Genomic DNA, 16,097 nt, shown 5'->3' with positions numbered 1-16,097 from the left:
TGTTGTGTAGATTTGGTCTTGAAAATGCTGCGAAACCTGCAATTTAGGCATAAAATTATAGGCTGTTGAAGGGCCAGTGTGTTCCATAACCTGCGGTATATTTTCTCATTTTAAGTGGTCACCAGAGATCAGAGTACACTCTTTGGCTCTCAAATGCAAATGTGAGAACCAAGAGGCCTTTCTTAGAGTGTGCAGCGTTTCCAGCTTCCTTGAGAGCTCAATGCACTGCAAATATTTTTCCACTGATGTTTGTGACAAATATTGGTTCTCAAACTAGAGCGGGTGGAAATGAGTGCCAACCACCGAAAGGCTTGACTCTCAGGCCCAGAACGTGTCTCTTACTGGTGTATCTAGCTCCCTCTACCGGCCATGTGTCAGAGCGTCCCGAAATTGGAAACGAAGCACGTGACAAGAGCCGTTGGGAAACGCTATGGATTTTCGCGGTACTGGCAGTCGATCGTTAAAAGCGCTGGCAATGGAGAAGAGCAGATGCGGGCATCTCTGGCATTTTGGCGTCTTGACTCGCGGCTACTGGAGCTTCTGCCAGCCGGGCATTTGCAGAGCGAGCAGCTGCAGAGGAGGCATCTACGTACCACATTGGCGTCTCCTGCCGTGCCACCGTCAGTATTGCGTCAAACAGCAGCATTACGCAGCTTTGTTGGTGTCCCGTAGAAGATGCAGCAAACGGAACAGTCTGAGACGTGTCTGGGCACCCTAATGATAAATGGGTTAGCACCGTCTCCATGCCAAACAGCCGCATGTCACAATTGGCCCGGCATCTCTCGCAGCAACTCCACTCGAGTGTGCGGACGGCCAACCTGGAGACGAGCCTGCGGCTGCTGGCGCAAGGGGCACAGCCTGGGATGCTGCATCCCGTGAGGACACTCCCTTGTGACGCAGGAAAGATGGTCGCCACTCGGCTACCCTAGTTGCCACTGTACACGATTTCTCGCAGGGTGCGGCTGTTAAGGGGAACGCCACATCCTGTGAGGGCGGGTGTCGTGGTGATCCTGCTTTACCACTAATAGCTGTGATGACGACTGTGCGTGGAACCGATGTCATTGCTAATAACTCTTCCAATATTTTTATTTTTTAAACGTGGTGGCGTTTAAAAAAGAAAGTTCCACCACTTTGAAAAGGGTTGAGACAGATCCCAAAGGTGGTCGAAGGCGGCACCAGAAAACTGCAAGTCTCGAAGCCATGGCCGGTGCCTCGCAAGACGAAGTTTCCTTGGGTTACCGTAGAAGCCATCCGAGTCTTTTGAAAAAGCGTCGCTTGCCGCTTTGCGGGAGGCCAGTTTATCTGAGCCTACTGAGCCTACTGCACCTTCCAGTAATGCCAAACTGTATACCAACCTGTTGAAATTTAAAAGTTCCTGCTTCATCTGATTAAAACGAGCACATCCTTAGACCATGTTGAATTAACCTGAGATTGGGGTAGAGAAGAAACATCAAAACGTAGAAGGGACTGAAAATAGAGAGGACGTCTCTAACTCAGCTAACTTTTTCTTTACCCCAGTCTCAGGTTAATTCAACATGGTTAATATTCACCAACTCGCCTGCGCCCTTACGATTTTTTCTACATCCTTAGAATCTCCTTTAGGGTGACTTCTGTTGCACTAAAATGTGAATTTTAGGTATGTTTGAAATTATAGTGCTACCCGCCTTTTCTTCAGCTTTATTGCCGTCTTAAATGAGGATACATTAAAGGGATGCTGAATCGAAAATCGAATTTCAGAAAACGACGCAGAATCGATAGGCTGGATGCTGCAAATCTCAAAACGTCGCTCACAAAGGGAGGTCTCTAACAGATCGTCGTATTTTTGTAAAAGAAGAGCGGCGCTTGCACAAGGCCGAAAAGACGTGTGATCTCGCGATTCTCATTTCCTCTTCTTTTCGCTTTGACTCCGTGAGGGCGCGGAGAGGAAAGGGAGCGAGGTCATTTCTCCTCCTTTTCAACTTTACTGCGATAAGATGACGTCAACTTTCTCCCTCACTCGCTTCTTTATTTTCCAGAAATACGGCCGCCCGCTCGAGATGTGGCTAAAATGAGTGATGTTTCGTCATTTATGGCGTCGTGTTGAACACTTCTGCAAACTTATTTTGTGAAATCCGAATTTCGGTTCAGCATCCCTTTAAGTGTTCGACAAGTGAGCTGATATTGTTCTTCCCTGATACACAAACTAACATTTCACTGTAACGACGCTTCCACCTGGGCTTGTCATACACCAACGCCCTATATTTCTTGGTGTCACTTATCATTGGCGCAAGTTGCTCATCATCTGCGTGCATTGTGTGACACTGTTAACACAAACAGGACCTTGGCCTTTTTCCATAATTTTTATCAAACTTCCTATTGACGAAAGCCCAATTTTGCCGCATACGCGTATGTCATAGATTAGCGCATTCCACCACACTAGCAATTTTGTCGATAGCTCATTTGTGAGAAAAACAAGCAACATACCGGCGATAGCTCGTTCATGTCATGTTTCACTCCATATATGCAGCACAAAAAAGGTACCGTACGTTTCGTTCCGCCCTGGCTGTCTAACATAATGTGACAAGGTTATTTGACTCTTTTGTTTTTATTGTAGCCGTGGTTTGTGGCAAGCCACTTAAGGCTGGCACTTGCAACTGCTTACTACCGAGTGCTTGTAAACCTTTTGGAATCCTTATGATGAGAGAACAGGCACCATCTATCGTGTAGCCTCGGAATACTTGGCATTTCCATATATTTCCTATTTATTTTTGCGTGTCATTCTTTTCTTAGCACCAAAACCTTGACATTTTTATAAGTAACCTCTTCCTGTAGATAGTGTGTACAATCTGACATTGCAAACACCGCCAAACCCTCTGCTCTAGTGAAATGCAGCTCCAGGTTCACGTCATATATGGCGTCAGCGTGCCACCGCATTCTCTCGTCGTTAGAGATACGAAAAATCCGGTTGTAAGCAAACGAAAGTGTGTTGATGAGCCTTTATACTAAGGACGGGATCTTTGAAGGGGGCAGTTTGGCGGCAACCGATGCGCGGAGGTCTCTGGCAAGGAGCCGACGCCGACATCTCTTTGCAGGAGAAAGGCAGCGCTGCGCTGCACATGGCTGCGCGTGCCGGCCAGAGCTCGCAGGTGGAGCTGCTGCTGGTGTACGGGGCTGACCCGACGGCACTGGACGCCCTGGGCCACTCGCCAGCGGACTACGCTCGGTGAGCGGCCGCGGCAAGGCATTGCGGAGGATTCGAATCCCCCTGAAGAATGTTCTCTCTCGTTTCGATAACCCCCGTCTTTTCCGTGGATGTCCTTTTGCTCGTTTGTCTTTGCTCACTTTGGAACACCTAATTGTAGGCTGCTTGTGATTATGGTTGCAGATTTTCTTTTTGTGCGTGTGCTTTCATAATAGGCCTTTATGCACCAATTAAATTATTGCTAAATTTAGCAAAGAAATGCGTGGACAGACAGACATACAAGTTTCTGGGAAAAAGGGGGGTTCCGTCGAAGGAGCGTGCCATCGGCAAACACTCCTGCGAAATAGCTTTTGTTTAAGTGTTTTTTTTTGTTTTTTTTTCACTTTAGAATGGTTACTGCTGCAGCTGATAGCATGTGGAACATGTCTAACTAGACCTGCAGCATGCTCTGGTTCTTACCCAGTTTGGTAAAAGATTGTTTTGCTGCCTTCGTCTCGAGAATTGTGAGGGGCATATACGTATCAGATTGCAGACGTGGGGAAGAAATAGGGGGGGGGGGGACAAAACAAATGAATGTAGCGGCTGCGGCCAAACAGCATAACACTTCGCGTCATCTGCTTCGGATGGCAGTTTCTAGATGTTACAGCCAGAAAGGCAAACCCAAGCAATGGGACATTAATTAAAAAAATCTATAAAGAAATTTGTTTTTGCAAAATAGTGATTTTAAAATTGCAGCTACTTTTCTTTCCATCGGCCAAGTTTCTTATGTTGAAGGTTAATATTTGAGCCATAATATAACTTTATAATATCTGTGGGGGCTGGAATCACACTGAAGTCGATGCTAAAACCACACTTTTTCAAAACAGAAATTTTGGACTCTTAGAAATTTTGAGCAGGGATATCTCAGCATGTATGGTAGGCAGAACAATAATGCTTTTAGCAATGTGTAGCTAAACGTGCAAAGCATACAATGTAGAAGCAGATTTTTCAATATAGGTGTAGGAACATTTTAAACTGAACTATTGTTTTATCGCTGCGTCTAAAGGTAAAGATAGCCAGAACCAAAAGTCTAAAGATACGTCAAGTGTATCCGGATCCTAGAGTCTTAAGATACATTGGACGTACCTGGGACACGGAATCTGTGGACGTAGCCGCGATTCGCACTCGGGGTGTTCAAGGCACCAAGTAGTATGCCGTATGCGTCGCCGACCCTGAGCTCAATGGACTCAACCGGCTGAACTGTCGAATTTCGAGAGAAGTGTTAGAAAGAGAGTACGAAACTGACGAAACATGAATCGTCGTGTGCCGTTTCCGGCCGTTTCCTTTACTGGCGGTCAAAGTTTCGTTTCCTACAGACGTGCAAAGCAGGTAGTGTGTGAAAAAGGATCGGCGGGTCACGGCTCCTGCCTACCAATTTTTGTGCTTGTATGATGTAACGTTTCTTTAAATGCATCTGTTGACATAAAAAACCGACTAGGAGCGAGCTCTGCCGAGCAGCTTTTGGCTTTTTCCCCATGAATGACCCTGGAAACGCGAAACCGGTGCTGTACTTATTCTACAAACTGGAAACGAGTCAGCTCAGCTCTCAGTGCATCCTATCACCAGCAAGGAGGACTGCTTTGACATCACGTGCAAGCCATGTATACCAGACTAGACTATCCTATTGTAGGTCTGCTACAATAGGATAGTAATAATAACTTCCCATACAAGGATAGAATAATAATAATATAATATAATAATAATATAATAATAATAAGGATATAATAACTTCCCACGGGAGTATTGGTCACACGTGTGAAGCACATGCACCCTCTTTGTGGTCGTAACACTTTGTTGTGGGCGATGATAATAATGGCTTGAGGCTACTCAAACTGGATTGGAAATTGGAATGGATTGATTGGTAACAAGCTTGAGTTGATCAAACCTTTTTTATTTATCCTAGTCATAAATGCAAGTATGAGAAAGCGCGACTCATAAGCGTGGAGCGGGTGCGTCCGACGGACCGGTGGCCATTCACCGGCTACGTCCGACGTATCTTTAGATTCCGGGGTCCGGATACGTCCGACGTATCTTTAGGCTCCGGCTTCCAGGTATGTCCGGCATATCTCTAGACCACGGTGTAGGAAGGCTCTTTAGGTGTGGAGACTCCTCTCCTCGCCGGAACGGCGAACACATCACGTCCCCTTTTTTCCTATGTTTTCTCTGCCTGCCCCTAGAGGGCGCCGAAACGTTCAAGCTGTCCGGTCGCTGGCCGTCCGCTGGACCGTGGGCCAGTCACCCATTGCTTACGCCACCTCTAATTGTTTCCAACCTTCTTTTTTTTTGCAATAGTGAATTGAGCATAAAAGAGATCTAAAAACCAAGGATTTGAATTCGGAAATATTCAAACATTTTAATGAATGCGCCGACTGCTCCCCAGCCTGGGGAAACATAAACATTTTAGAAAGGGAAAACAACGACATGAAAATATAAGTAAAAGAGACGATCAGGATAAAGACGTCTGCCGAATGCATCAGTCACACGTCCGTTCACTTGAGTAAAGAGGCCGAAAAAATTTTGCGGCTGACTGGTTTGGGAGAATTGGGATGGCCTCGGGGTGCCGCGGTGTGTGTGTGTTGACAGGGGATCTGTTGGCAGCTTTGTGTTGGCGCCGTCTGAGTTCATCGTTGACTGGAATGTACGGAGGGCCTGGGAAAAGGAAAAGGAAAGGGGATAGAGGTTTTGGGAAATGGAAAAGAAAAAGAGGGGGACCACAAATAAAGTTTGTAGCTGCGTTTGAGATTTCATCTGTGTCATTCTGTGTTTTGTCCTGTTATGAGTCGACGCCCAGCCTGGTTTCTCGGCTTGCATGGCTATCTTGCTGGCGTCCAACCTTTTTCGCGAACAACGTCCTAGCCAGACAGTCGGAGAAACAGATCGGGAAAACTTAACAGGACGGAAGACTACTTTATTTACATGGTTATATCGTGTAACATAGTGACAAAAGGAGCGCACCGAATGGGCAGCGGACAAGTTCTTATATAAAAAAACTCGGGGTTCTGGAGCTGCCGTGGCATTGGGCAGTTAGTGCCGCATTCGAAAGCTGGCCTCGACGTCAGCAACCTCCTCTCGGCCCCGATGCTCGGTCGTTGTTCTCTCCGAATTGAAGGAGCCTCGTAGGAGATTGTCTTGCATACGGTAGACGCAGACACAACAGACTGCCCATCTGTTCAGGGTCGGATTCTGTCTGGCGTTCTGGTGGAATACAGACGCCTCCGTGGAAGGCAGTCGCTTCTTCGGTTTCAGTCGAACGTGCAAAAGGGTTCGGATCGCATGAGAATGCGACAGTACGCAAAGGAAAAAAAGCAAGATGCAAAAGCAGTCTCGAGAAAAGAAAGAGTCCTGACTGTGCGGCTCGTAATGTGGAAAAGAACTCCAAAAATCAGCCATAGAGTGTGTCATACATTAAGGGGCAACTCCGCTTAATTTCAAAAATTTTGAGATAGTGGCCGATTTTGCTTTTTGAAGCACTCAAAAACAGTCCCCAATCTTTTGTTTCGCGAAAAATAAAATATTTTTCGTGTAATTTTACTCTAGCCATGATCACAAACTGAAACCGAAACGGTGGCAAAGCCGGACAACATTGTATATTCGGCATCACTAAGCATGTACACCCACGTGATATACAAGGGGAAGAAGGAGCTCCCCTCTTGTCAGGATCCTCCTTTGTGCCTCCTGGATTAGCACAGGCGTCGCCATTCTCCTCCCAGAAGATTATAGAAGATTAACCTGTCACTCAAAATTCTTACAAAAGCAGCTTCCCTCTCCTCCTTTTACTTGGTGTTCAAAGTATGCGATGTAACACAAGCCGCGCTCAACGAGGCGATCGGCTTATCAGTAGTATCAATAGTCGAGCGCCGGGCCGGCCGAGCGCGTCACTCACGTCTTTCACGGCGCTGGCGCCACCCGTGCTCTCCCCGGAAATAAAGAAAAAAAGAAAAAGCTGTACATGTTTGATGACGTCGCGGACGTGCCGGGAGAAGGAATTTGGAGGAAGCGGAAATGCAGCCGGGCAGTGTTGTCTGGCTCGCACGTCTCATCCAAAACCAGCGGATTCGTGCTTGTCAAACTTTGACAGCGATTTTAATGAACTTCTAGGCGGAATTTCGTCGTAATATTTGCCATGGGGGTTTTGTAGATGATAACAAAGAGAACTGTATAGTTTTGCACTACTGGAAAAGAAGCGGAGTTGCCCTTTAAGGGGGGACACTACCCGGAGAAAAAAAGATTCTTCAAAAAACATTGATTTTGAAAAATTACATATTTACATCCATCTACATCCAGAGAGTATTCCCAGAAATTTTCACTAGTTTACACTGCATAGTTAATTTTTTATAAATTATTTTCTGTCCACCAAAGCTAAAGGGAAGGTAGGGTATGGAGCACTTCGAACATATTTTTCTCCGTTCCACTTTTTTGTATAAATTCCATTTTAGTCAATCTATCGTTTGAGAATGGAAATACAGGAAAGGCTCGTTCTTCACTTTTCCTGACTGAAATTTAATAAGGAATGCGCCTATGGAGTTTGTTTGTCACTTTACGGATGTCTTTTATAAAAACTGTTGACATTTTGTCGGAGACAGAAAAGACCAAAAAGTGGACCAATTTCGCAGAAGAGAAAATTGATAGAAATCAATTACTTTTTACAAAAGCCTTTCCATAGGCGCACCTCCTAGGCATTCTGCTACATATCTAGCGAATAAAAATCTTTAATATTGTGATAGTTTTCTGACGATAGATTAACTAAACAGTGTAGGGGTGTTGCTGATAGAAGCTGCCCTAATTTCCTTCCCACTTAACCAACAGACCTAAAATTTTGTTATGCACCCTCTAGCGTGACCACCAGGCTACCCTGTAAATTTCATTAATTTTAAGCCAAGGGTTCAAAAGTTGACCCTCCCAGGGGGTGTCTCCCCTTAAACAATGTTTTAACGGCGTTTTTTTTTTTTTTTGGAGCAATTTTTTTGCAGGAATTTTTTTTTAATTTTTTGTTGAAGTTTGTGATATTATTATTATACTTATATCAGAAATGCCATTAATAAAACCGGTTTGCTTTCCTTGACGAGTGTGGTTACTATAAACTTGCTGCAATCTGCTACATGCAAATGTAAGTGTACTAACAAAGTGAACCTTTCAAAGAATGCTGCTTTTATTAACCTCTGCGTGCAAAAAATGTAACTTTGTGCCAATTCGGCCAGCAGCTCAATTTAGCAGGATTCAAAGGCTGCCTTAAAATGTAAAAGAATAATCACGTTAGCTTCCTCACATGTTGACAAAATATTTTTTTAATAGTCCAGCCGACCCAACGGGAATTTGCAAACCCAATATATATATATATATTAGAAAAGTCATGTGAACGGTGCTTAAAACAATTCTGTTCCGTATTATCTGTGAACAAGGTTTGTGTTAATCATTCTTTATTTTTGTGCATTCTTTTTTTTTTTTTATTTCGGTCGCGCTCAAGTTATTGTTTACCTGCGGTACAATCAGAGTTTATTCATTTTACAAACACTTACCGACGTTAGTATCGCGCTACTGAGGAAACAAACGACGGAATGTAAGCTAGTCTAGAAACTATCTACAAGAGAAGGATATTTGTTTTTGACTCGTAGACCGCCGTATCGGCTGGTATCAGGAACTTACTCTTGTTTGTCCGTCTGACATTTTTTGGGTTATAAATACTTCAGTGTGCTGAGAGAGATAATAGTTGAATGGCCCCACCTACATACCACATCGTACGCGAACCGGTAGCCACCGGAAAGCAAGCTGCACGTCGAGCAGGCAGCTAGCACAGGCGGCCCGGTGCGCTGCCGGATGGCCTGAAACTTACGGTACCATCTGGGAGTGGCTCCATGAAGTGAAGCACGCGAGGTGTCATTATCTGGTTGCGGCGTAGAGCGGAGTCTCTACACCTAAAGAGTTTTCCTACACCGTGCTCTAGACCCAACGTTGTCTTATTGCTTGGTAGCCACACATTAAGCACTGAACTTCAGTGTGTTGTAAAATCGCTTATAATGGTTCAATCTAAAAAGTGCTTCCAACATTGTATTCTTCATAATTCTTAGTATCTAACCGCATGTTAAAACATTCTTTTTAAAAGCAATGCTTTTTCACTATTGTTTCTGGAAACAAAGTCTGGTTAATTATAATTATCCTGAGAATTAACCTACTAATTTGAGAACAACAGATATTTGAAATCAGCACTAAAGTCTGAACAAGTCTGTGCTGTTTCAATGGGCTTGACCAAAAATAAGGAAGAAAGCTCTAAGACCAGTGTTTTCTTTAAAACACATATTCCTAAGAAACGTGAGGGGCGTTTGGGGAAAAGAACACCCGGGAAAACATATAAGCCGGGAATGTGTCGGCGAGGTGCTATTATAGCAAGATTTGAGATGCACATCTTGCCTTCCCGTTATCGTCTCAGGGAAGCTGGCCACATGGACTTGGCTCAGCGGCTGGAAGAGTGCCAGTTCGAGGTGACTGACCGGCTGGCGTTCTACCTCAGTGGCAGGAAGCCAGGTGGGTTCAGGGGCGACCTGCCTCCTCTGCTTTTTCGCTTCATTTTCTGCACGGCGTCGTCACAACTGTGGATTGCCGTGGTTTGCCACGAATCCCGGCAGTTGCGCGACAGCAGAGGCAGCGGACGCCCATTCTGCTCAAGCCTGCTCTCAAACCGGAAACTCTGACCAACGCGGGCTGACATGCCATAATGGTTGTGACGCCTTCCGCAGCCAATCGTTGGGATTGCAACAGCCCGTAGAGTTTTCTGGTGGTTCCCATAATCCATTTTGTTGCTGCATGGGCAGAAACGGCAGCTAAACCATCCCTCTTGGAAATGTGTTCCAGGCACTGTAATTTAGAGCCTCACTTGTTGTGCCTGGCATATAGCATCTCCCCCCCCCCCCCCCCCAGGAGCATACAATCTTTCAAAGAAACACTACTTCCCCAAAAAGATTTCTCCCAGCGAGGCAACGGATATAATTCCCACCGTTCATTCAAATGGTTTAAATATAGCAGAAATCCAGGTTTGCTTGACACCACAGGCATTCTTATTCGCAAAAGGTCAATTATGTGTGAATACTTTTTTTTAGTGATTTGCTTGCAGTACCATGGAGTATTTGAAACCACTTATGGCACGTGTCATTCATTGCCTTACGGAAAAACACAAAACTTGTACATTTTTGCTATTGTTTTTATACGGAGCAATGAATTACGAATTATGGCTAATTCTTTTTTAAAGTTTCACACACTGATAGAAAAAAAAGTAAAGGCCCGTTCACACTCTTGCGACCGAGTACGACCGAGTACGACTGAGAGAGACGAGGATCTCTTAAAACTTCTTAAATGTTTTTAGAATGAGGGAACACACTGGTATTGTGGCGCCATCTATGCGGTGACCCTGGAACTGCATTTCACAAGAGCGAAGGTTTTGCGGGATTTCCGAGGTCAAATGTGCGTAATAACCATAGAAAGGCTCGTTTATAACATTGACAAAAGTTTTTTGAGCCAAAAAAGAAAGGATAATGCGCGAGAAATAAAAAAAATATGCCGGACCGCCGAGTTTACACTGCTTCCCAATAGATGGCGCCAGTGTGTTCTCTGGTTTAAGAGGTTTTAAGAAACCTAGGTTTAAGAGGTCGCAAAAGTGTGAACGGGCCTTTATTCCAGTGTTTCTGTGCACTCACGTTAGCCCCTCCATATGTTGGTCTTGTGTTACAGATCACCAGCTGGGACAGCATTTCATCCTCCCGGAGATGTCCGACTGGTACGTGCCACTTTGCAGTCTCCCAGGGAAGGGATTGCATCTGTCGGCGGACGGCACATTTTCGTGTTGAACGGTTAATATCTGTTGCAATTGTTTCACCACTGCACATTTGAATTGCCCTGTCTCTCTTTACAGCCTGGAGTTGTCAGAACTTGCCAAGGTGGCCAAGCACAAGCTTCAGATGGTAGGTGCAGCTCTCTTTCCGAGTTCTCGCATGCACTCTTGAATCTGACTTCCCCCTCACTCATCCAACCCGTGCCAGCGCAGGGCCAATTCTCTGTTCCCCGTATGCTGCCTGGGTCCAAACATTCATTGTTTGCCGACCGGTGCATTACAGAAGTAAGAGTCCTCAGCTCCCACTCTCTGTCACTAAATGGTTCAACACAGGGGTCTGTTAAGCCAGTAACTACGAAACTAAAAACGACGAGCTCCAAAAACTCGAGGATGAGTTCTGAAGGGGGGCAGGCGTGGAGATGGCATCGGTTGGAACGTTTATCCCAGAATGCAGAAAGACAACCTTGCACTGGTAGCCTGCATGCAGCGGGCATGCAACACAAAGTTGTAGAAAGTAAAATGTCTAGAAAGAGTGTGAAGCAAACTGTAGAAAGGAGGATGTCTTTCTACATACCTTATAGAAAATAGGAAGGCCCCTAGGCCGGTGTTTTGAAAGGAACTTGCAACCAGAACGTTAGTGACGTTTAACATCGAGCAATAAATCCCAGCTTCACGCAAAATGTTAGAAGATGGTTTATATTTCTATCCTACTCCCATTGAGGACTCTGAATTTTTTTTCTAAGAGAAGTAGGAGGTAGTAGTTGCTGTATCAATTTTACATTGCCTTGGCCAATTGCGTGCGTGCACAACGACAACCTGCTTGAGGAAAGGAAACAAAACTGCTGAAATATGTTTTGGGCATACGGATCATGCAGTTCACAGTGCAAAGGAAACAGATGCTTCTACTAGCAAGTCTGGGATGCACATGGCTATTTGCTTCAGCCGCACTGGTCTGCTACAAGTCTGACTTTGTTTGAACGAAGAACATTCCTTTTTGGGCCTGTTTTTGTGAGCGTAACATTGCTAAAGAGCATTAAAAAAATTTGTCACATGGTCGCTAAGTTGGGCAGGCATTCCAAATTTCTTGGTCCCCTGAGCTCAGGAAAACTAATAAAAAATGGATACCCGGCTCAACTCAAAGCACACTGCACATTCCACGTCCCCTGACTCTATACATATAATATTGAGGTGCATGTGCAAATAGTGGATTTTGAGTTTGAAGCAAATAGTGGCTATGCTGAATATTTTCTAATCTGATTCTGAATAGTTTCTCCAAGCCTTTCACTACTGTTCCACCATGCTGAAATGAAAATTCATTTCAAATCATGAAGGTTATTTCTAAACTTCCTCTTGTCCATTTCGAAACTAAATTTCTTTGTAATCTAAGTACCGTATTTTCCTGTCTGTTGTCCGCGGGATATACAGTGAAACCTGTTTAGAACGAACCCACGTTCAGCGAATTATTGTCAATATCGAACTCGCGGAACATTTAAATAAAAATTCATGTAAAACATATGTTTTATAACAAACAACATATTGGCTACAGGAAAACCTCGTTATAACAAAGTTGAAGGAGCGATCGTAATTATTTCGTTATAACCATTAGTTTGTTATAGCCAATGTTCATTTCTTCCCTAATAGCAAGGAAGGGGAATTATGATTGCTTTGTTATATCCATTAGTTTGTTATATCCCGTTTTGTTATAACGAGGTTTTCCTGTATATCAAACTTTTTCGCCCGTGAAGGCTTCCAAAAACGTGCAAACAATCGTCTTCTAGCCTGTCCCTTCTCCAAAAAAATAAGTAGGAAAGAAAGAAAATTCCAGAGGCTCAAGTTGTGAACAAAATTGAGCGAAGAGAAGCGATTCAAAAGGGGAGGTAAGCTAAAAAAATAAACTCTGCATGCATGCAAAAAAAAAAAAAAAAAAAAACCTGTTTTCAGCGCGTTGTTTAAAGGCGGAATTGAAGAGAGGAGAAAAAGACAAGCTCTTCGGCTTACAACAAACTCGCCTTGGAAGTTCGTTGTAAATGATTTTTGCTATATCGAACTGATCGTAGCATTTCCTGCTGCTCGTTATAAATGGATTGGATTGTATATGCTTAGAAGTTTAAATTTTACCCAATGCGGACTATCTACAGGCAGGTGCAGACTACATAAGAATTTGTTTTTTCTAGATTGTTCGCTTTAACAAGACATGAAGGATTTTATGAATAACGGAGTATGTTAATGTTGATTTACAAATGACACAAGCTTGTTTGTGAGCTTGTACAGCAGGCATTTGTGAAGGTGTGCTGTGTATGGTAATTTTTACGTGTGGACTAGAGACAGCGTGCGGGCTACGCACCGGTTGCAACTATTTAAGCAAAAACTTTTATTTTCAACCCCAAATTTGCCCTTGCAAACTGTGCACCAGGTGGTAGAGTATAGTCCGGAAAATGTGGTAGTTATATTTATGGACTTTGGCCTTAGGAAGTTTAATGCCTGTATTGGGATAGCAAGTAGACGAGGATTTGGCACAAAATTAAACCTATAGAGGTGCCCAGCTATACTTAATGGAGGGTATTTACAAAGCTCCTCGCTTTATGCAAGTATCCTTTCTTCAGTCCTGAATAGACCGATCTTCCCAAGTGTCGGGTGCACGTGTGAGGCCGCCATAACTTGAGTTCACAGGAGGCTGGCTCCAGTGCCCGAGACGGCTCGTGACGTCTCGGGTTCTGCATGCGCAGAGCTCCAGCAAGGTTGTTGCACGTGCAAAAAGACTAAAGTTTCCTCGATGCATTGCGGCAGCGGTGGTGTAACCAAGCTGGCTAATGAGATCGGTTTATTCGAAAAAAGAAAAAAAGAGACAATCACAACTGAACAATGCAGTCGCAGTTGAATTTAGGAAATTTTGCTTTAACGTAGATATCAACATTCACAAGTTTTCCGTTTTATTTTTAATTACACAAGGCGCGCGCTTGCACCATCCCGTTTTAAAAGTGTGCTTTCCTCTTGAACGTGCGACTGTGATATTCATTCTTTTTGAAGTGTTGATCACAGCGGGTTACCCCCGTTGTGAGCGCTTCTTACCGAGCAATGGTACACTTCGAAGAAGCAGCACCCACGGCGTTCGCTTTTGGGGCGTTGCATCTCCGCAATGCATCAGTGCTCGGAGAGAAGCGCACTCAACGGGGCTAACCCGACGCAATCAACACTTCAGAACTACCTTTCAAAAACTGGAATATTCGCTCAGTCTTAAAAAAACATTTAAATTTTATTTTTAAGCTAGCTCCGATTATACCCCCAGCTAGACACCTGTGGCACCCTCTGCATTCTTATGAGACAAAGGGAGTTCCTCCGTTCTGGCACGGGAGGGACGGCGTGCCCGCAAGTGCGAACCCTTCGGGGCACTGTCGTTGCAGCTGCCAGATGCGCTCTTTGCGGAGCTGGCGCGGGATGTGCACGACGAAGTGGACCGTCGGGAGAACGACGCCATCTGGCTGTCGACGCAGAGCCAGAGTGCCCTGGTGGCAGACCGGCAGTCGGTGCCTTTCCTGCCCGTCAACCCCGAGCTCTCGTCCACACGCAACCAGGCACGTTTCTCTTTCTCTCTCTCTCTTTCAGCAGCGTCTAGTCTTGGCAGGTGCCTCAGGAAGGAACTCATTGAAAGAGCATGCCAAGTAAAGAGATGGAATTAATTGGATGCAGCGCATTGCAGCAGTGCTCTTGTGTGGCTGCAAGCCTTTGCTCAGTCTTCTGTGTCGAAAGTCACAAGTATTGAAAATTTCTCACGAGTTTAGAACTTCTTTGCTAGCGGTGATCAGGATTGTTTGTGAGATTGCAGCTCTCTTCCAGATTTTGTGCAAACGTACCAGATCTGCCCAAGGAAATGTGAAGGCTTGTTTTCGTGGCGTAAAAATGAACCCTGTTTGTTTGCCGTAATGTCTCAAAAGGTTGCCCATCCCATTTTTCTGGCTTAATATCCATAGGGTAGAAATATCCGTAGGGTGAGAGAAATGGCCCATTATGTTGCTCAAATCAAGCGTTATGAGCAATTTCTCAAGTTCTGAATCAAAGGCTACCGTCCTCTGTCGGGAGCAGATGCAACGCCAGCTACCCGGCACTGCAGCTCACAGATGGCACTAGCTGTCATTCGCAGGCTGTCATTTTCATTTTTTGAGCAAACTGGTTCAGTTCAAACATTGCCTGTGTCTGGCGGTACCAAAGAAAGTGGAGACTTCAAATTGGCGCCGCCTGAAGAGGTGCATGGAGGGCAGTGGAGGCTTTTCATTATATATACTTCTTTTTGCACAAACTAAGGTAACGCTTCAGATGTTGAGTATGCTTATGTGACAACTGGCAGAATACACCCTTAGTCAAAATTATGTTACATCCCACGTCCACAGTCTGCCTTTTGTAAGTAAGCTTGGATTGTTCATGTTTTTTTCGAGGTGCCTGCAGCACTCCATGCTGGAGAGAAGTGGGTGAAACCTTGCTCGCATTTTTCCAGGGACGGCAGAAGCTGGCTCGGCTGAACGCCCGTGAGTTTGCCAGCCTCATCATCGACATCCTGTCGGAAGCCAAGCGGAGACACTTAGGGTCCCAGCACTGCGGTAAGATGCTGGTTCTCAGGTTCCGTGTTACGAGTGCGCCCGTGTGGACTCATTCCGGTCTCGGCTGAGTGAATAACTCATTTGGCTGGGGATGTTAGGCCAAGCTTAATCTAGCTTGCCAGGAAAAGAATTCTTTGCAATGCATTGGAGTGGCTGCAACATTGCACTGAGAGACTGCGCTTTGAAAGTTTAAGTACGCCCTTTGCAGAATGATGGCAGCCGCCGAGATGCCTTACCTGGGATCCCCCTTTTTTTTTTTCCAGAGAGAGTAATTGTCAGGATACATTAATTCCACAGTCAGTCAAAAACGGGCACAAAGCAGACAGGTGTGTTCCCTTTTTTCATCCAGGACCTTCAAGTCTGAGCGACGACGAGCCCTTGTACGACAGTGTGGCCTCGGACGAAGAGAACAGCCAGGTGGGTGACAGCAGCCTTGCTCGTGCCACATGCAGTCAGCAGCTGGTAC

At 45.0% G+C, this 16,097-nt stretch overlaps 1 protein-coding gene across 1 annotated transcript in view; it reads left to right on the top strand.

The window, feature by feature from the left end:
- Window positions 1-788: 788 nt before the first annotated feature.
- Window positions 789-16,097, top strand: part of LOC8037348 (ARF GTPase-activating protein GIT1) — a gene marked incomplete at its 5' end in the record, with an annotated part of 29,673 nt that continues 14,364 nt past the window's right edge. Inside the window, 8 exon segments of the mRNA XM_042290827.1 lie at window positions 789-875; window positions 3,072-3,202; window positions 9,645-9,739; window positions 10,940-10,985; window positions 11,121-11,169; window positions 14,441-14,611; window positions 15,529-15,631; window positions 15,981-16,048. Coding sequence (XP_042146761.1) covers window positions 789-875; window positions 3,072-3,202; window positions 9,645-9,739; window positions 10,940-10,985; window positions 11,121-11,169; window positions 14,441-14,611; window positions 15,529-15,631; window positions 15,981-16,048 — 750 coding nt within the window.

The sequence above is a fragment of the Ixodes scapularis genome, unplaced genomic scaffold, assembly GCF_016920785.2.
Source record: "Ixodes scapularis isolate PalLabHiFi unplaced genomic scaffold, ASM1692078v2 PGA_scaffold1__304_contigs__length_218370807, whole genome shotgun sequence".
NCBI classification, from domain to species: Eukaryota; Metazoa; Arthropoda; class Arachnida; order Ixodida; family Ixodidae; genus Ixodes; species Ixodes scapularis.
Note: the sequence above shows the minus strand (reverse complement) of the source record. Positions and strands in the feature narration are given on the sequence as shown.